Genomic DNA, 20,824 nt, shown 5'->3' on the forward strand with positions numbered 1-20,824 from the left:
TATATATATATATATATATAAAATTCATAAATATATGTTTTGTCAGATAAATTAAATTTGCTTCATAAAGTAGGCCTAATATATAAATGAACTGGTTATTATGTTTTCATAATACATAACAAACAAAAAATGTTATCACAGAATATCAAGGTAGAAAGATCACATCTGACTCATGCTCTGTTTGATACTTTCAGTTCATTCATCCACAACATTTCATAACAGCTGGCACAATTATTCTTTTATGGATTGAGGTACCTTTTCTTTTTTCCAAACCACTGAACCGAGTCAGGCTCATTTTTAATTCACTAAAACACATTTTGTAATGTATACTGTCGATATGTATGACGTGATAATCACAATTACAACAATTACCATTTGGGGAATGTTAAGCTCACACAGCGATTACTGTCAGTCAGTGTCACAAATTGACAGCTCAATCACTGCACGGATACTTCAGATGTACTGTAATTTAACAGGCATCGACTCCATGTATTTATTCATGGACTGAGAAAAAATAAAGCTATTATTTTTCTAATGTTAACAGAACAGTACACGACACGTCCAATACACTGACACAAGTGCAGAAGCCCTTAGAATATTAAACATACTAAGAACAAAGAAATGGACAGAAGTGAAACCAAACAACTTCCTACAAGCAATTTAAAACTTCTAATCCTCATTATGCATCAGCATTCTAAGCAATAACACAAGTCCCATACTATAAACACCTAGTTTGATTCAAACTTTCCTCCTGACTGCACGATAATTGCAAGCCACGCTGTGTTGACTCAGTTGCTGTAGCAACACTCCATTAATCGCATGTGCAAGAAGTTGTTTGTTGGTGGAGGAGCTGCCATCTCTCCTCTCTTTTGTGCTTGTTGTTTTTCATTGGTGTTGTTCTCCTGCAATTAGTATAGAGCTGATTATGATGATATTGATAATGATATGTGGGCCTCGGATCAAGAACAAGGGTGTGGATCTGTTCTTTTGTAAGCACTGTAGTATGCTTTACTACAATTTAATTACAACTAAATACTTAGTACAAAATTAATTGTTTCAAAATAGCACACTTCAAGTTAACTAATTATTAACACACTTAAAGTATACTGATAAGTATACTTAGCATATTTTGTTTTTCACCAGGGTTAAGACAACCAACCAACCTTCAACCAGGTTGTAGTAGCTAATAATTGATAGCCTAGGTAACTTAAATGTTTAAAGAACCTATGGAATTATAAGTACAGTTGTTGTTGTTGTTTTACTTTCTACCCTTCTGAAAGAACACAAACATTTAAAGGGGTGGTTGAGTATGATTTCACTTTTCTAACTTTAGTTAGTGTGTAATGTTGCTTTTTGAGCATAAACAACATCTTCAAAGTTACAACGCTCAAAGTTCAAAGCAAAGGAAGATATTTGCTTTTAAAGAAATCGTTTTTTAAGGACTACAACAAACAGCTGGTAGGGATTACACGACATTCCTCCAGGGTTAGTGACATCACCAACCCTAAAATTTACATAAACCCCGCCCCCGGGAACACACAGTCTGTGTTGAGAAGAGGAAGAGTTGCTGTAGTCGAGCACATTTGTGAGTCAGCTCAAACTGTAGCATCCGTCTTTTCACATGCAATAGAAAGTCCCTCTGTGTGCATCTCATAACATTTCCTATACGAGCGATTTATAGATTATCATGACAGAATATGCTAATTGAAGATAGTTAAATCCACATCAGCAACATAAATTCATCAACTAACCAATCAGAGACGTCCTGTTGCATTCTACATGTTGTCACTTCTTCTTGAGTCTCTCCATCTTTGTCTGACTCTGTTTAAACATAAAAGGCAGTTACTGTCATTTTAGTGTGTCTCCGTGATGTAATCGGAGCTGCTAACACATGAGCTCTTGAAACCCCGCCCTCTGTGTCGGGAGCAGCAGCTCATTTGCATTTAAAGGGCCAGACACAAAACGGTGCGTTTTTGCTCACCCTCAAAAAGTGACAACTTTAACATGCTATATAAAAATATCTGTGCGGTATTTTGAGCTAAAACTTCACACACACACACTGGGGACATCAGAGATTTATTTTACATCTTGTGAAAAGGGCATTATACCACCCCTTTAAACCAGCCTGGCCAAGCTCTGTTTAGCTGGATGGCCAGCTGGTCTCCCAGCTTGAACAGTTTAAAAGTGGCTAAAACCCATCCAAAACCAGCCAACAGACCCACATAGCTTAGTTGGTTGGGAGAGAATCGCCTGGTTTAAGATATGTTTTAGTTTGTTTGCAAAGGCATCAATTGTGTGTGGCAACACAAACAAACACAAGCTAAACTATAATTCTTAAGGCAAAACGACTAGCTGGCATCACAACTTAGCTCTGATTGATTGATACGTGATTTTTTCTTCTAATATATTTTTTATATGCATGAATAACGTGAACAGTTTTGTCGGTATTGAATTGTATTGGAAATGTCTGTGCTCTTTCATTTTGATGAAAAAGTGAAAATCATTTCATTATTGGCAACAAAGAACGCAAAAGCGTCTGCTTACGTCAGGGATTCGCAACTTCGGTCCTGGAGGGCCACTGTCCTGCAGAGTTTAGCTCCAACCCTAAAAAAAACTCACCTGTCTGTAGCTTTCTAGTATACTGATTAACATGTTCATGTGTGTTTCATTAGGGTTGACGCTAAACTATGCAGGACAGTGGCCCTCCGGGACAAAAGTTGCACAGTACATCCCTGGCTTGCGTAAATTGCTGATCCAATTTGGTTCCTCAACCTGACTGCAACTGTACATTCTCATCGACAGACAAGACGACTTTCACCGCCACGTAACAATGGTGCAAGTCATCAAAGACCCATGTAGACTAACCACCCGGACTAGAGTTGCTCTCCAATACTTCCCACTCCAGCAGCGATACCAAGAACCTGTGCTGCACAACATCTGAAGCATAGCCTACTGTACCTGATTTTTTTACATTATTCACTGTAATTTGTTTTGTCCGTTTTCCTGGAAAAGAAAGACAATTGTGTGCATATGCTAAATGGAAATGTGTCATTATTATCAGCTAAATGTCATAATTACTCAGCATTCTTTCCATCTATATGTGTATCTCTGTCCATTAAATTTTTTTTGTAAAATTATTTATTTACTTATCAATTTGTTGTGTCCAAATGGCCTGAAAATGCATGACCATGATTTCCCATGCCATTAGCAGTGCTGCATGTTTGACTGTTCAGGTGATGCTGTGCCCTAAAACACTGCATCTCAGAGCCAGGCTCATGACAGGTGCTCCTATGACAATGATGTACGACATCACCCTGGTGAAGAGAAGGGCCATGAAAATGTTTTAGGTAATGCATACATTCCCAGAGGCCTAAATCACCAAGACTTAATCCCAAAGAGAGAAAAGAGGAAAGGGAAAAATGAATAACAAACAAACAATAAAATAGAAGTGAATGCCTTGACATTCAATTTTCATCAAAGTAAATGTCGAAGCAACATGCGCAAGCTTATTTTTTGCCAAGGGTTTATTCATGATGTTTTACAATGAATTTCAGATGAATCTGTACATAAATCAGTCCATCCTTTACTTTTAGAAAATAAAAGTAACAACCATTGGGAATTTCAATATAAAGACAGTAAGGATAATTACTTAATAATTTAAGCACAGTTAACATCAAAGAACTGTTTTGAAAATATAGGTTGAATTTGGCAATGGTCAGAATAAAAATGTATTTGCTTTTACTTAGTGTATCCTTTCATTTATATTCTAGTCTTGGTCAAGACCCACTGGAGTGCCTCTCAGTGCTCTGATAAGAATCTCACATGAACACCACACTTCAGCATTTTCAGATAATTTGCTCACAGACTCCAGCTTTTGCCTGAGAGAGTGGACACAGAGTAGCTCAACAGAAACGCACACTAATCTGTTATCACGTCAACCAAACAGCAACTCCTGCTAATGAAGTGTCAGTCCGTTCAGAAAGACCTGACACCAGTCCAGTCAAAATAGACATTGAAAATGTAGTAAATCCTTCTCTACAAGATTTTACTACAAGATAGGGACAAGTCTTGCAGTACCACTGATCAAAGAAGTGAACGGACCCTTTTCTTAGTGTGTTTTGGAATAAAAACATCACTGGCTGAAATGAAATGGCTTCAATTTTTCATCTTAGGGTGCATGATTTCCATAGGAAAGAAAAACAAATGAGATTCCTTTTATATTTAAATGATTTCTCCAACAGCAATATGATTAAAAAGAGAGCATTTTGCTGCTCACATTTTTTCCTCTGAGAAAAAGTCCCCGCATATTGCATAAGTCTCCTCTGATTCAGTAATAAGTTACCAAGATGTCAATAGAATGTTGTTGAAATTCAAAAAAAAAAAAATCTAAAAAACTAAAATATTGATGTATATGCACTGTGACTGGGTCACTGAAATGCAGATTAATAATTCATTAACAAGTCTCTTGAGTAAGAACAAGCACACACCAACAGAGATCTTCTATCTATTGTTTTCAATAATTGTTGAATAATTGTATATATTGTTTATTGTATAGTCTAAAACCCTTGTGCTGCCAAGTGCAAGACATATGATGTAATATGGATGTGATAGAGCTGAAGAATTATGAGAGGAAAAAATAAAACTGGTTAATTAATCACTAATCAAGATCCATTGTATGCTGAGTCTGTATTGAGAGAGTACACATAGACTAATGGACCTGGCTATGCTTTAGGACTGTTGAATGAAATGAAAGTAATCAAACCCCAATGTGCAGCAGATTTCTAATGTTGCTCATTTTAGATTTATTTTAACTGTATACAGATATACAGTAATTATATTTATTATTATTTTATTAGGCTATTATCCACATTTTGAGTTAAAGTCAGCCTCTCTCCAGGTATTAGGAACAAAATGTCTAACTGCCAGATCAGGTAGGCCTAGTTCTAGAGAACGGATCAAGGAAGAGTTGTCTGGAAGTTGGGTTCGGTATGATCTCAGTAATCAGAGTAGATTGCTGGAGTTATTTCACTGGTTCGTCCAGAACTTATAAAATGACATTTGATGGGAAAAGACAAGCACATTATTTTTTTTATGTGTGTAGCCTATGTGATATTTATACAACTGGCTGGTTTTTCTTTTTTTTTTAAATGAATACTGCACGCCATCTAGTGGTAACACTTGATTAGTTATTGGAGCACAGCCAATATTAATGCAAATGTTTGTGTTGTTGATGGTCTGTTTGGTTGATGTCTTATTAAGGCTACATTACTTTTACAGAGGTTTACTTTGACTTGTTTTTACTTATTTTGACTTTTTGAAAGGAACTGAAAGAATAAAATATAAAATGTATTTAGCAAGGATGCTTAGAAATGATTAAAAGTGACAGAAAAGGCATTTATAATCTTACAAAAAGATTTCTGTTTAAAATAAAAGCTGTCATTTTAAACTTTCTATTCATCAAAGGATTGTGGAAAAATGCATCACAGTTTATACATTTTGATCAAATAAATTACAAAAAGTCAGATTGCACTTTTGATGAGCACAAAAACAAACCAATTACTCTCCATTGTAATCGTTTTAATTTATCCAGATGGGCCGTGTGTCTAATTTATTTTATCCATTTACTTGATCTCAATACAAATGAGAAAACAAGAGACCTTGAGGAAGAACCTTTGGTTGACTACTGCAAACAGATTTCACATGCAGTGAACAGAAGTTGAAGTCTTTCTCGTTATTTCTTTGTCCTCCTGTTTCCTCATACCAAGGTGTGTTCAAGAACTTCCCGGTTCAATCCATAAAACATAATCTAATGGTGCTTTATCAATACATGTAGACCTAATACGTATCTTACTTCGTTATTCAGTTTTACAAAGAAAAATACTGCTAGCTGCAAGCAGAAAATGTTAGCTGTATTCATCTCCGATCTGAACTTGTGACTTTTGGTATCAGATGTATGTCAAACTCATGCAATAGTAGTTCTTTTCAAACAAGGACTGCACATATTTGTTCACTGGACAAGACATGCAGGTGTATGTCTGCTAGAAATGTTGTGAACTGCAGTTTTGTGAAATGATTAATCACAGACCTTCCACTGCCAGTATATTTGTATGTGGGCTATAAAGACTTTTTCTAATAACATGTTTCAGGAAATGTGTCTGTATCAGGAAATTACAGGAAATGTTAAATAGTAACTCAAGGGATAATGCCCACTGCTGTGGTGGACAAGCTGACTCATTTCACAAGCATGTGTTTCTTGGAAGTGAAGCCAGACAATACAAAAACACAGATGACACTTGATAGACAACCACAAATCACTGAAACTCTGCTGAAGACTGTGTGTATTCATGATACTGCATTAAAGATTGAACAACTTGAGGAGAAAGTGAGCACTTCATCATGGTGAGTGAATGCAAAATGCCTTATGTTGAAAACATTAAACACTTATAGGTTAATGGTTTAGACTTACAAAAAAGAACCAGGAAATTACATTGTTTTTTTGTTTTTTTTATGGTACAGTATACCATAATATCATGGTATAAGTTATAAGTTAAGTATCATAGTTTTTGGACAGCTCATCGGCTCGTCTTTCTGTTCGCCGCAAATTTGATTATGCTAATATTCGGAGAATATTAGTGATTTTGTTCACGACCGAATCTGTATTTTAGAATGAATATTGACAAAATAGTTCTGATTCACTTGTACTGATGTTTTTAATTTATTAGTGTTAAACTTTTTAAAGTGACTGTTTTCGTGACAAGTGGGCTATTGCAAATTTTGAAAATTTAACTATCTGGTTCATGAAGAAACATGTTGTTCAGTTCGTCACGTGAATCGATTGTGTAAATGATTCAGTGACAAATTTTTAACAAGCAAAAGGCCATTCAACTTCGAGTAAGTGAATGAATCTGAACACATCTTTTTGGTGAATGGATTCAAAAGATTAGATCTATACATTTAATATACAAGATAATAGAAAAAATGTCACCTCTGTGTATTTGTTTTTGAAAAGCAACAGAAAGCAATGGCAGGCCTGGAACTGAATTCAACTGACTGTCCTCCCATTGATGACTACATAAAGAGCTATTATCTGCCAGTGATGTATAGCATCATTTCTGTATTTGGATTTGTGGGAAACTTCCTGGCGGTCATCATTTACCTGGCAAAGCTCCGACCCTGGAAGAGCAGCAGCATTATAATGGTGAACCTGGCAGTAGCTGATCTGCTGTATGCTTTGAGTTTACCTATGCTGGTCCAATTTTACATTACCGGAAACTGGATCTTAGGGGAGTTCATGTGTCGTTTCATTCGCTTCTGCTTCTACTATAACCTCTACGGCAGCATCCTCTTCCTCACCTGCCTCAGCATCTTCCGTTACGTCGCAGTTGTGCATCCATTGAAGGCTGCTGAGATCCGGAGGAAAAGATGGGGCATCTTGGCTTGTCTGGCTGTCTGGGCCGTTTCGCTGGTGGAGATCGGCCCAATGTTGGAGATGATTACTTTACGGCAAAAAAACAACATGACGCAATGCGTTGACTTCGCCAGTAATGATCCATCTGAGGTATGGTGGTACGGTTGGATACTTACGATGCTTGGATATGTGTTGCCATTGCTGGTGGTGTGCTGGAGCTACACTCACATTGCAGGTGCTCTGGGAAGCAGCATATCCAGAAACAGGCCGAGTCGTTCCCGAGTTCGCATGCTTACCATTCTGATTCTGGTGGTGTTTGTGGTGTGCTTCTTGCCATATCATATCATGCGTGTACTGAGGGTGGATAGCCTGCGCAGTGCTGGTGTGTCGTGCATGCAGAGAAGAGGCATCCATGCAGCCTACATCTTGTCACGACCCCTGGCGGGCCTCAACACCTTCTTCAACCTAGCGCTTTATACACTGGCAGGAGACAGGTTTCAACAGGCTCTCTGGAGTTTTGTGCACAGGGAACGTACGAGCAGCACCATATTTGTGATCCACACACCAAACAACATGTCAAAGACAGTCCTCTTGAGGATCTGATACACTGTGTCCTACATATTGAGTGCTATAGGCTACATTAGGTGTGTGTGTGAGTGTGTATACTGTATTTACACACACTACATTTCAAAAGTTTGGGGTCAGTCATTTCCCATTACGTCTTCACTGTCACATGTTCCTTCAGAAATCATTCTAACATGCTGATTTGGTGCTTAAGAAACATTTCTTATCATTATCAATGTTGAAAACAGTTGTACAGATTAATATTTTTGTTAAAAGTGTAATGCATTTTTTTTCAAGATTCTTTGAAAAAATACAAAGTTCAAAACACCAGCATTTATTTGAAATATATTTTGTAACATAAATGTTTGTTTCTGTCACTTTTGATCAATTCCATCCTTCCTAAAAAATATTTTTTTTTATCTTACTGACCCCAAACTTTTGAACAGTAAGTGTATATATGTTTATTAGCATCTTAGTACATAGACTTGAACAAAATTTTAAATTGTGGGTAATAGTGTTTTAACTGTATTACAGCTGCTTTGTGTATCTTGTGATGTAAATATTAAGAAATGTTTAAATGAACATATACACTGTATATATTACTGTCAAACAACATGTATGCAAAAACCTATTTATTAAAATTTACACTTTTGGATTTTTTGATTTTTGGTATGAGGTGCAAACTCAACAATATAAGGACACAAAATATGTGAACTATAATACGATAGATACACATAATATAGAAATTATTCTGGGTCATTTGGGTCAGATGCTAATTAAAAAGGTTTCTCCACTCGTCCATGAGCATTCATCCACTCTTGCTGGGAAATCTCCACTGACAAACACCCACATAAAACAAAACATTCTTTGAATACCTAATTGACTAATAATCTTCACAGACAAGGAAACACAACAGTATTTATGGGCAGCCATTTGACTCCCAGAAGTATGTCAGTTCAGTAGGCATGAGATTTGCAATAAGGAACTGTAAAAACATTGCTCTGTTCTTCAGTTGTGTTGCTCCATTGTGATGTCTATAAGGACTGTCAGAACCAACTCTTAAATTAGCTAAAAAAAAATTTTTTTTTTTTTTTTTTCATTTTTCCAATGCCAAATACAGTAGACCATAGATATCATATATAAACGCTAGATGTCTTATGGTGCAGTCACTTCCGGCATCACCGTTCGGCCATCTTGTCACAGTGAAGCTGTGAATTAAGGTGAGTGATCAGCATGCTTATCTCGCTGAAATCTTGACGGATTTACAAACGGTTTGGTTTCTTACAAACGTTATTAACGTGGCTATAATTCCGAATGCTTGAACATGTATGTTTAATTATTCATATGTATGCAGTGTATGCAGTGTCATAACTACATCTCTGACGTTTACAACAAACCAAACCGTTTGAAAATCGGTAGAAAATTGAGCAAGTTATGGTTATTTAAAAGTATATGCACCATTAAACGAGTGAGCGAGCGCACTGTGGCAAGATGGCCGCCACGTGCGGACGTCGACCTCCATTGGCCAGCAGGGCGCACGAGACATCTAGCCTTTATATATGATATCTATGCAGTAGACACCATCAGAACACAGACAGAAGACATCATACTGTAAAAAAAAAAAAACAACTAGTGTGCAGATGTCTAGTACTACTTTCTTTCATAAACTACTGTTTTATAAACATTGTGAATTCGGACATTCTATTTTTTTTCTTACTATTTTTACTATTACTATTTTTTTCTTAATAGTAGGAAAGTAAACATATTCGGAAGCAGCCTATCACTTGTAACCCATGCAGAAAGGGCCACTGAACTAAACTTTTATAAAAGATTTGAGTCACAAAGATCAAGAAAATTTGCTCCACTGTTATCACGGTAAATCAAACTAACAAAACAAACCTCTGCACCAAACCTAGACACTTACACAAATGCCAGGTGTTTTGTGTTTTGTTTTTTGTCCCCAGACACTAATAGCCTACCAAAAAAAAAAAAAAAAAATTGTTCTGAAGAGATATTTCTGACAGACAGTTAGCCTACCTAACAATTAGATGACACCATTTCTGTCAAACACTTTGAAGGCAAGCGATATGTCACTGCAGACCATGAGAAGAAAAATGGTTTTCAGGTGACCGGTGGATGAATATTGTCTAATAATATGACATCTTTTAATTCTGCCAAATTACATGAAATGTGTCATTTCCTAGTGCAGGTGAAAAATCAGAACATTTCTCTAGGTCCAACTCTTTCTTTTAAAGGTGCACTAATGTTTCTCAGTTGCCGATTTCATTTTAAAAATAGGCCTACCCGATTTGTATTGGTCAAAAGTTTGCGTATTTTAAGTTTATGCAGTGTTAAACAACGGGTATTATAACATTGGTGGAGCTTCTCTGCCCTCTAGTGGTTGAATCACAAAGACAGAGAATATGGCACCTTTGAGATTTTACCCACAGTTGCCCCAACATGTATTTAAATGCCACACATTCTGTAAAACACATTTACATTACAATAGATACAAAATATCAAACAAAATGTCACCTGCAACCAAATGATGCCAGACCTTTGAGCAGAGCTAAAACTTCACTGAAAATTCATGTGAAATGAACAATCTTATTGCGCTTCAGCCCCGGGTCAATATAATTATGCATTTGAGAGAAATGCGATATATTTATCTGAGCATCACTGTTAAATAAGGGGTCATAAGGGGTTATTTTTAATATCATATTGCACTTAAGTGAACAAAGCAATTAAAATACATTGCAACACTGATATTTCAGAACACACACACATACACACAAAAACTTGCATTGGTATACAAACCTCTTTTGGCCACACAATAAAGGCTAAGGTAATAAAACAAAAAACACAAATAGCAGCACAGATTCAAGTTTTAAAAAAAAATATGGAACAGCATATACAAAGAAAACAAAACATTCCACTTTACAGTCTTTTTCTCTCTTTTTTGGTCTAAAATCATATATTTCTGGTAATGCATTCCAAAACTTTAAATTGTAAATGTAGCATTCCTATGTTCTCCATAACCACAATGAGCAATACAGACAGTTTATTTGCTTTTATGTATAGAAAAATCTAAAAATGTGAATGTGTTTACATCTTTTATTCATTTGCACACAGCATCTGTGGATATATATTTTTAAAAGGTGCTACAAAGTACAGACCAGAAAAGGTTTTGTTTTCTTTCTTACCGCCAGTGGTTCAAGGATTTAAAGAGCGTTTCATTCCATGTGACTTGGAAGTTCTGGCTTCAGAAATATTCTCCCAGACAGTAAAAGTTTTAATGAGGACTACAGAAATGTGTGAAACAGCACTGAGGACGAAACAAATACTGACCCATTGATTTAATCTTTCTGAAACTCTCTTACAGCATAATGCAGTTCCATACTGGATTTATCTATAGTACAAACATTCCTAAAATCTTTATATTGCTCCATTCCAAGTCAAACATGAGCTGAAGTATTATAACCATCATAATTAGACAAGCAGTTGAAGTATGAACAAATGGGTGCAGTTTTGTGACTTTTTTTCACCATTAGAGGGCCTACAAATGTGATGTGTTTTCACATTTCATCTGTTCATTCATTATTTGCATGGCCTCTCATATTAGCATTGTGTTTTTAAGTAAATTTTCACTTTTAACACACAATCTCAATCTCAAAAAGAGTTTTAAAACAATTAATTAAGCTGAAAATCATTAAGCTGAAGTCCACTTCTTACAGTTATGGCTTAGGGAACAGGATGGGTTTATTTTGTTTTGGTTTGTTCACACTTTTATTTGCAATTATAAAACATGGAGAATACCACTCTCACTGTCTTTTTTTGTATAAAAAACAGTTGTGCAACTCATTCTCAAATAAATCATGTGACAAGAAAGAAAACAATGAAGGAAAGATTATTTTTTTTTAAATATCTTACAGTAGCAACTGCAACATTTCTCAGCTCCTATGTCACAGATGAGGATCTTGTTGTGGTGGTGTCTGCTAACCCTGAATTGCACAACATGTCATTGAGAAACTACCAGAGACTACAGATTCTCAGTACAGACTGTCTCCGTGCTGTAAGTTTGATTCTTAAAAAAAAGAAAAGAACAAAAAAAGAGAGCTCAGAGAGTGTCTCCTGAGAATCTCTACTGGCAACAGGCCCGGGCATTAAAAACTTGTCTGCATTTTTTTCCATTCACTATCTCTAGCTGTTTTTGAATGCAAGAACACAGCTTGAGTGTACACCCCTCACATTGTAGTGTTGTACCTATATAATACTCTGTGGTGTAGGGTTTGTTCCTTCACAGCCATGTTGCTTGGCGAATATCCACCTTTTTCAGCTTTAGGATTGCAGTCTATGTACATTGCAGTCTTGATTTCATTGCAAAAGAATCTGCAGAAATCTTGAGAAACCACACTGTAAAAAAAAATTCTCAGTCAGTATTTTTGTCATGTTTTACAATAAAAATATTTAGACTCTCAAAACAAGATAAAAATGCAAAAAGTATTTGCTTAATGTAATGCATACATGTAATATGAAAATGTTAGTTGCTAACAAGCTGCTGCATTTCATTGGCTCTGGACTTGTACTCTGCACAATGACAATACGTTGAACCTATAACCTACACTACCGTTGAAAAGTTTGGGGAAAGTAAGATTTTGAATTAATTTTTTTAAAGAAACTTTTATTCAACAAGTACATAATTCATTGATCAAAAGTGAGAGTAAACATTTATAATGTTACAAAAGATTTATATTTCAAATGGCTTTCTATTCATCACAGAATCTATCATGTTTTTGTTTTTTTTTCGAAATTAAACATTTAAATAATTAATAAATACAACATCAATCCTTCTTTCAAAATGCGTTTTTGTCTTACCCTGACTCACTATGGTAAGCCTGTTATATATAAGTGTTTCTATTTTAGACCGGGCGGAATGGTTTTCGCAGGAAATTGTGTAGGTTACGTATGTCAGTCGTGTACGTACGTCACTCATCTGCGCGTCTCATCCACTGATCTTTGTAAAGAACATTTATATAGATCAGTGATATCGCCACATTCGTAAATAGAGAAAAGTTTCTCCAGCTATGGTGTGAGAGTGGCATAGGTAAGTTGTCGCAACGAGCGTGAAAGGGTGACATGGACAAAGCTAAATCTCCAACTTCCGGGGAATCACCCTTTAAAAAACAAAAAACAAAACACAGAACAGAGAGTCGACAGCTGGCAAAAAGAGAACGTTCGTCATAAAACGAGAATCAAGACTGGCTTGGCTTTTGGAGATGGCGAGACCTGGGGATTTTAAATGATGTAAAAATTACTCAACAGGCGAGTAATAAGAGCCAGAGCCGAAGCACAACCAAAACAATGTTCTTTTGCAAAATGCATGCAGTTAAAGGGATAGTTCACCCAAAAGTGAAAATTAGCCCATGATTTACTCACCCTGAAGTCATTCTAGGTGTATATGACATTCTTCTTTCAGACAAATACAATCAGAGTTATATTAAAAAAATGTCCTGGCTCTTCCAAGCTTTATAATGGCAGTGAATGTCTGTTTCTGTTTTGAAGTCCATCAAAGTGCATCTATCCATCATAAAAGTGCTCCACATGGCTCCGGGGGGTTAATAAAGGCCTTCTGAAGCGATGCGTTTGTGTAAGGAAAATACCTATATTTAAAACTTTATAAATTATAATCACTAGCTTCCGACAGATGGCCGTAAGCATCGATTTACGGAAGACTAACCCCTGACCCGAAGCACAACGTGATGACGAACGTGGAAGCTCAGAGGAAAGAGCAAAACAAAACACCAGTCGCATATTAGAAATTTTGAAGAGAAATGTCAGAGGATTTCAATATAATAGAAGAGGAGCTTCAGTTTGTTGCACTGCCCTATTTGTTTAAACTGCGAGAGGCGTTTAAGCTTACGATAGGCCTACTCCTACATCCTATGTCATATATGCATCACTGGTTACTCTTGTGGTGCAAGTCAACTTGCGTAGTATGCGTACGGTCGTCTGGCGGAAGCTAGTTATTTTAGATTATAAAGTTCTAACAAAAACCCATGGCTTCGAAGGCCTTTATTAACCGGAGCCGTGTGGAGCACTTTTATGATGGACAGATGCACTTTTATGGACTTCAAAACAGAAACGGCAATTCACTGCCATTATAAGGCTTGGAAGAGCCAGGACATTTTTTTATATAACTGTCATATACACCTATAGGATGACTTCAGGGTGAGTGAATCATGGGCTAATTTAAATTTTTGGGTGAACTATCCCTTTACTAAATATATATATATATGAGAGACTTCTTTCAAAAACATTACAAATCTTACCAACCCCAAACTTTTGAATGGCAGATTTAGATTTAGATGTTTTTTGTTTTTTTAATTCAGCTGTGCCATCACAGGAATAAATTACATTTTAAAATATATTAAAATAGACAACAATTGCAGGTATGTATCTTCAAATTAAAGTTTTCTCAACCAATTTTTGCTTTGTCGATTTAAGCATACATTATCACTAAATTTTATTTGATTCTATGCTAAAAACTAGAAAAGTGATTAATTCTAAACATATTCTTTAAAAAGAATTCTTTAGATAATATATAACACAAGACAAAAATACTGCTCAAGGCAATGATTTTTTGCAGTGCAACAGGCTTCACGACAAAAGAAACTCATTAGAATGCTAAAGTTCAAAATGTGACCTACTCTTCCTCAAGTGGTCCATTATGTATTAGCCTATGTAGTGCATGTTTCCAAGAGATATCACCAACGGACCACTTGGCTGGCATAGTCCTCAGTTGTGGTGACCTGAGGTTGGTTTTCCCCACTGGGCTGTTTGCTCTGGTTGACTCGGCGCTCCCTAAGCCAGCGTCTCTCTTCCCGCCTCTTCAATCTCTCCTCCTGCCGCTCACGCTGGCGGATGAACTGGTATCTCTGCAGGAAGAGGTCCTTGGCAAACTCGTACAACTGCATATCCAGGAAATTCAGTTGCTCTATGCGGCTGCGCATATCGTCGCGCAGCTCCACATTGGCGGCGCGCGTGCTGTTGATCTGTGTAAAGGCTGAAATGAACCGCAGACGGAAAGTGCGCTCGAACAGGTACTGCGTCTTGCGCTGGAACTCCGTCAGGCCATAGAAGGCCATGTTCTTCAGGTTACTCTTAGCGCTGGCCAAGAGAATTGGGTTCCGTTCGCTCTCATTCATGGTGGAGAGGTTGTAGCAGCCCACCAGGCTGAGATCGGCCAGCATGCGCACCTGCCGGTTGTTGGCCAGGTTTGAAGGGCAGTCCATGAACTCGTTTAAAGTGACCCCCGACCAGTCGTCTCCGTTATAGCAGGTGGGCAGCTCGTCCTGTGTGGGAGAGCGGCCATCACACATGTGAAGGGAAGTCTTCCAGGTGGCACCGCGCTGCACGTGCTTCCATTCGCTCAGGTAACGTGACACAGGGTCTCGCAGCATGGTGATATAGTAGAAGTTCCTGGAATGATAATCACAATGTTACTTCAATAAAGATATCATTTTATTTTCTCTTTTACAATTTAGGTTGTAATTCATGTTGTAGAAAAAGGCATTAAAGTCTCTGAGTAATGTTAAAGGTGCAGTCTGTAACAATGTCGAAATAGGTAGGCTACTGCAGTCCAAATTCAAAATATCGGAGATCATTGACTACGTTTACAAGCTGTCAATATTCGGGTTATGGTCGGGTTAAGGTCACTATTTGGGTTTCTGAAACATTCGGAATAACCCGTTTACATGCGTGAGCAGAGAGAGTTACGGTACGTTCACACGGGTCGTCAGCGTCAACGCTTGACGGAAGGCGTGGCTGAAGTTTGGCACTGACGCCATGGTCATAGCAGCGTCAGCCAATGAAATTAGACAGGAACTCAACAACAAGCTTCATTGTCATTCAATGGTCATAAAGGACCGGGTGATTGCCCACCGCAATAATTAGTTTCTCCTCCATTTTAAAATTTATCCTCAGTTTGCTGCTCTTGAACAGGATGAACGTGATTGGCTGCCGCCTGGCTACTGTATTTGCATAGAGCGATCTGATTGGCTGACGCTTCCGTCGGCGGCGCTTCACTGGCGTTACTCGCGGCAGAAGTTGAAAAATTCTCAACTTCTGCCGCGAGCAACGCCAGTGAAGCGCCGCCGACGGATCCACAATTCTTTTCGGCAACGCTTGACGTCACCCATTCAAAGTCAATGGGAAGCGCTGACGCTGACGCCCCGTGTGAATGTACCGTTACTCCTGTATACATGGAATTTGTAATCAATTGGCAATATCCCGATGTAAACAGCGACGCACGGTTAGCGTCTGGACTTACGGACAACCATTAAGACGCAATATGCGTCATTTCTGATTCTTCTTCCTGTATCCAAAGACAACAACAACAGCAGCAGCACGCGGATAATGAATAGTTCGGGGCAGTTAGCGATCGCCTTTGTTTGCGCTTTCCTCCTCGCTCCAAAAGTGTGGTGCTGTGCTGCGTCTCGCCATGTTTACGTCTACTTCTTGTTTACTTCCGATATACTGCACGAGGGTTTTTGTATGCGCTGTCTCTACTCAAAAGACCAAGATTCCTTGCGAATCGAACATGCGCAGAACACAAATCAATGTTCCTTTTGATGGGGATATGCCGATACGCGTTTACATGACCAAATATTCGGGTTAGAAAAGGGGTACCTCAGGGATCATATTCGGGTTTTTAAAGGGGTCATATAATGGCATGAACTTTTACAAGTTTTAATCTTCTTATATGTTTCCTCCTGTCTCAAATCAAGCTGTTCGATATTGTGACGCCACAATATCGACGCCCCTCCCACGATGGCTGATTGACAGCAGACAGCAGCATTTCAAACACAGACCCGCCCTCGCGCCCTCGTGAGCGAGCTGTCAATCATAGCACGCGCCGACCGGCGCGTTCATTGTTGATAGCTGGAGTGCTGAGCAGAATGGCGTCTAACGATTGTGGTGTTCTGTTCTTGGGTGTAATAACGAACACAGCAGTCATATTGATGATGTTTCTAAATCCGTACAGCTGAAGACGCAGTGGCTGAGTTTGTTTTCGAAGGGAATATTCCCCACGATCAACGTCAATGCTGTCATGTTTGCGCGAATCATTTCACCAGACTCGAGACGGCTTAACGTTACAAACGAGGGTCAGTATAAAGCTGTTTTTGCTAAGAAGCTGCTCCAGAAAAAAGGATCAGTACCAACTATTCGTGTTCCTGCTGAACCTCCAGAAGAACAAGTGAGTGTAACGTTTTATTGACCTTTATATTAATCTTTATATTAATCTTTGCAAATGCACGCTTCACGATGAATGTGGCTATTTTTACACTTAGGGTACATTATGGCATGTTTTCTATGTACAACGTTCTCAATATAATTCATAATCCCACGTTTATAATGAACAACGCGTTATGGTTTTTGTATTATTATTTTAAACGGTGTACGCACAGAACAGAGGGGCGGGGTGAGCAAAGCTCATTATCATTTAAAGACACATGCACTGAAATGGCGTGCTGAAAACAGAGCTGTTTTTGACCAGGTAAAATGAGTGTTTTCTTACAATACTAATTTTTAATTAAAGTATATTACAAACTTTTAATTTAGACCCTAAAGAATCATATTAGCTTGTACAAAAATGACATTATATGACCCCTTTAAAAACCGGGATATAAGCATATTCGGGTTTTTGCCGGTGTTTACATGGCCGTGCGCGACCGGGTTATTGCTAATATTCCGGTTTTGAACGGGTTATTGGCTGCATGTAAACGTAGTCATTGTTTCTCCCGCCACCTGCTCCTCAGACTCCTCAGACTGGACGGTGCTCACACAGCTTGCCAGTTTGAGCACACGCAACAGGAACGAGCGCAAATGACAATATCAATTGGCAAATTGGCAACGTGCAGTATCACACAAACCAGAACAAAAACAAACATTCCAGCCTGGAAACGCACATTTCAAAGTAAAATAACTGGCTGTAGAAGTGTTTTTCAGAGAAACGAGTATGTGAACTTAGCATGTTTCCTCAATATATGCAAACATATTATGGTATTTGTATGCTTTAGTAGAGTGAAAAAAGTTACATACAGCACCTTTAACTTAACTACAGGTTAGGCCTGCAGGATTTGGGGACAAAATCTTCTATTCTTCTGATAAAAATTCTGATTGTAATAAAAAATAAAAAAATCCAGATTTGCTGTGCTTTTTTGTTGAACTTATGATAAACGCTTCTCATAACAAGTATGGGAAGGTTGGTGCATGTCGCATTCCCAAATGCGCGTTAAAGCAAATTTGTCATTTGTTATAGGACAAAACATGAACATCTCGTTGAGTAACATTAACCACAGGTTTCATTTTACTTATAAACTGAAAAGCGTTTTAAGTGTGGGACTCAATGGACTAAATTGCTAAATGTAACGTAAAAACATACTTTTTTAATACATTGCTAAACTACAATTTGTCAGGCGTACTTGGATCATTGTGGTATTTCAGGTCCTTTTAGCAACTTGCTAGCAATTTAATTAGCAATTTATGTTGTTGAACAAAAGTTTCTTCAAGTACCATAAAAAACAGACTTTGTGTTACTCATTACTGAAAACTAAAATAGAAAAATTAGTATTAAAAAACCTACTCTAAAAACCCACAGGAAACTCCAGTGGTTATCAATAGTGAATTAGCCTTTCTGGTAAGCAAATTAGCATAATGAATAAACAGCTCTATTCTGCAGAGCTTTGTGTGTTATTATTTTTAATGAAAATGATAAAACGTTATCAACCTGTCATCTAGGCTAACGTCAACATTTCAGTCATGCAATGTAGGCTAATCCAATAGCACTTTCAGCACAGAGCGGCTGCAAAATGGAACATATTCTTTTTACACGCATCACTGCGTCTCTTACAGAGAAAGACCATCTTCTCAATCCTTGTAAGCCAGAGGACAGCCACAGAAGAGTGAAAAAAAATTAAACATGTCTCAATTAATTCGTCTTCAGCAGTGCAGCATGGAGGACATTTGTAGGTTAAATAGTGATATGCAGAATAAATTACTTCAAATTTAAGAAAGAAAAACAACGTGAATACACTACTCACACTATTTATACAACAAAAAAGGCATAAGTATGCAAATTAGGACAAACCTAATAGCTTTTCCTACTAGTTTAGCATAGCACAAAATTTTCCATTCCCAACCCATTTTATGGAGACCACAATAGGCCAGATAGGCAACAACTTGGACGTACCCACAACTTATTAATTTGTACCCTTCATTTTAGGAAAATTGTGGCAATGTTGTACTCATTTTAGTTTAGTTAAATCATGGCCACAATTTAAATAAAATGAGGGAGCAAATTAGTACAATGTGGGCATAATTTAACAAGAACAAGGGAATAAATTAATAAAATGTAGCCATGAATACAAAAGTTGAGTGAACTTATTCTTAATTTGGTTTTCACAGACACATTCTGGGGACAACTGACTTGTAAAAAGGGGCATAACAGGTGCCATTTAAAGATTATGAAGACAAATTTCTTTATTTGGAATAACATCCACAGTGAATCATTCACAATACAGCATGAAAGTGCATTAAAAAAGTAAATAGGGTCAATTTTTATTTGTTCGATTTATCTAAATGTAAAAAAGTTACAGCTGTATTTGATGCTTTAAAGAACAGACAAAGGTATAGCCAAATATTCAGTAAATTAGATCACAACTGTTATATTTTGCTCTTGCGTTTGAAAAACACGTGAGGGAACAGATGCCATCTAAGTGTTATTAGCAGCAGGCCGATGCGTTAATGAAGAGAGAGGAACTAGGCACAGTCATGGTCTGATGGAGAATGGGACTGAAGCAGGTGGCGACTGCCTCTGTGCTGGGAAGAATAGTGAATGAGGCAGTTCTGATGTTCCCCCAGAGATGACAGACGCCTGGGATAGAGAACGCAGCTTCTCTCTCACCTTCTCTGACTTCTCTGAGCTTTCAAGGGCTTTTGACTGAAGTGTACTTCTGACCAGCTAAATTGTGTTTTCTAGTAATCTGGAACTCATTTAATACCAGTCCATGTCAGTCAATGATCTGCAAGATTTATATTACAGTTTAAAAGTGAACATTTGGCCCAATGTTGTTTTAGTATTACTGTATATAGCCTACTATAATACTATATGTACTATTATAGTATTTATTAATATTTTGAATTCACTTCTTATTTTTATATTTTCAGTTTTTGTGAACAAACTCCATCGCACACCTGTAAGTGATAGGTGCGTAGGATAATAAGACCAGGTGGATCCCTCCTGATGAAGGTCGTGTGACCGAAACGTTGTGTGAATAAATATTACTTCTTTGCAAGTTACGATAGTGTGCAGGAATTGTTTATCTATATTTTCAGTTTTTGAAATTATAAATGCTGAAAATGTGTGACCAGCACTGACAAAATGAGTCGCAATGAGCACATTTTCAAAAATGAGTTATTATTATTTTCAAAATGATGTATGATTTGTTGGAATCAGACAAAAATGAGCTACACTCTTTTGAAGTCGATAGAATCAGCAAGTCAATTTTAAGAAAAATCAAGTTTTCTGAAGGTTCCAAAACAAAATCACCTAGCAACCATACCTTAAAATCCCTGGTAATAGCACCAAATTTGGCACACATTTGGCACACCAAGTCAAAACCAAATATCTATAGGAAAAATATATTCAACTTTTTTTCCCCATGATACCAACATTTTTTGATCAACATTAATGAAACAGACCGCCTATATATTAAGACCTACTGTTCCACACGTATATAATATAATGTTATACATGAATACTCGCCAGGACAGATCTTTAATACTGTAATT

General features: G+C 37.4%; 2 protein-coding genes across 3 annotated transcripts in view; one reads left to right on the plus strand and one right to left on the minus strand.

The window, feature by feature from the left end:
- The first annotated feature begins 6,260 nt into the window (after positions 1–6,260).
- LOC311087964 (2-oxoglutarate receptor 1) lies at positions 6,261–8,626 on the plus strand. Of its 2 annotated transcripts, none has more exons than XM_084121503.1 (2): positions 6,261–6,399; positions 7,016–8,626. In XM_084121503.1, exons 1-2 carry the CDS (start codon positions 6,397–6,399, stop codon positions 8,009–8,011), a joined length of 999 nt encoding a protein of 332 aa, XP_083977629.1. In that variant the 5' UTR covers positions 6,261–6,396; the 3' UTR covers positions 8,012–8,626. The 2 variants fall into 2 exon arrangements, with proteins under 2 accessions (XP_083977629.1, XP_083977628.1); XM_084121502.1 differs by having other exon boundaries at positions 6,269–6,399; positions 7,010–8,626.
- Positions 8,627–10,659: 2,033 nt separating this feature from the next.
- The window catches only part of hs6st3b (heparan sulfate 6-O-sulfotransferase 3b), a 74,323-nt gene continuing 64,158 nt past the window's right edge, over positions 10,660–20,824 (minus strand). The window contains exons 2-3 of the mRNA XM_084121499.1: positions 14,680–15,451; positions 10,660–12,385 (exon numbers count right to left, since the gene is read on the minus strand). Of these exons, the coding sequence (XP_083977625.1) occupies positions 14,737–15,451 (715 nt within the window). The 3' untranslated portion in view covers positions 10,660–12,385; positions 14,680–14,736. The remainder of the gene's footprint in view (positions 12,386–14,679; positions 15,452–20,824) is intronic.

The sequence above is a fragment of the Abramis brama genome (genome assembly GCF_963993115.1).
Source record: "Abramis brama genome assembly, chromosome: 8".
Taxonomy (NCBI): Eukaryota; Metazoa; Chordata; class Actinopteri; order Cypriniformes; family Leuciscidae; genus Abramis; species Abramis brama.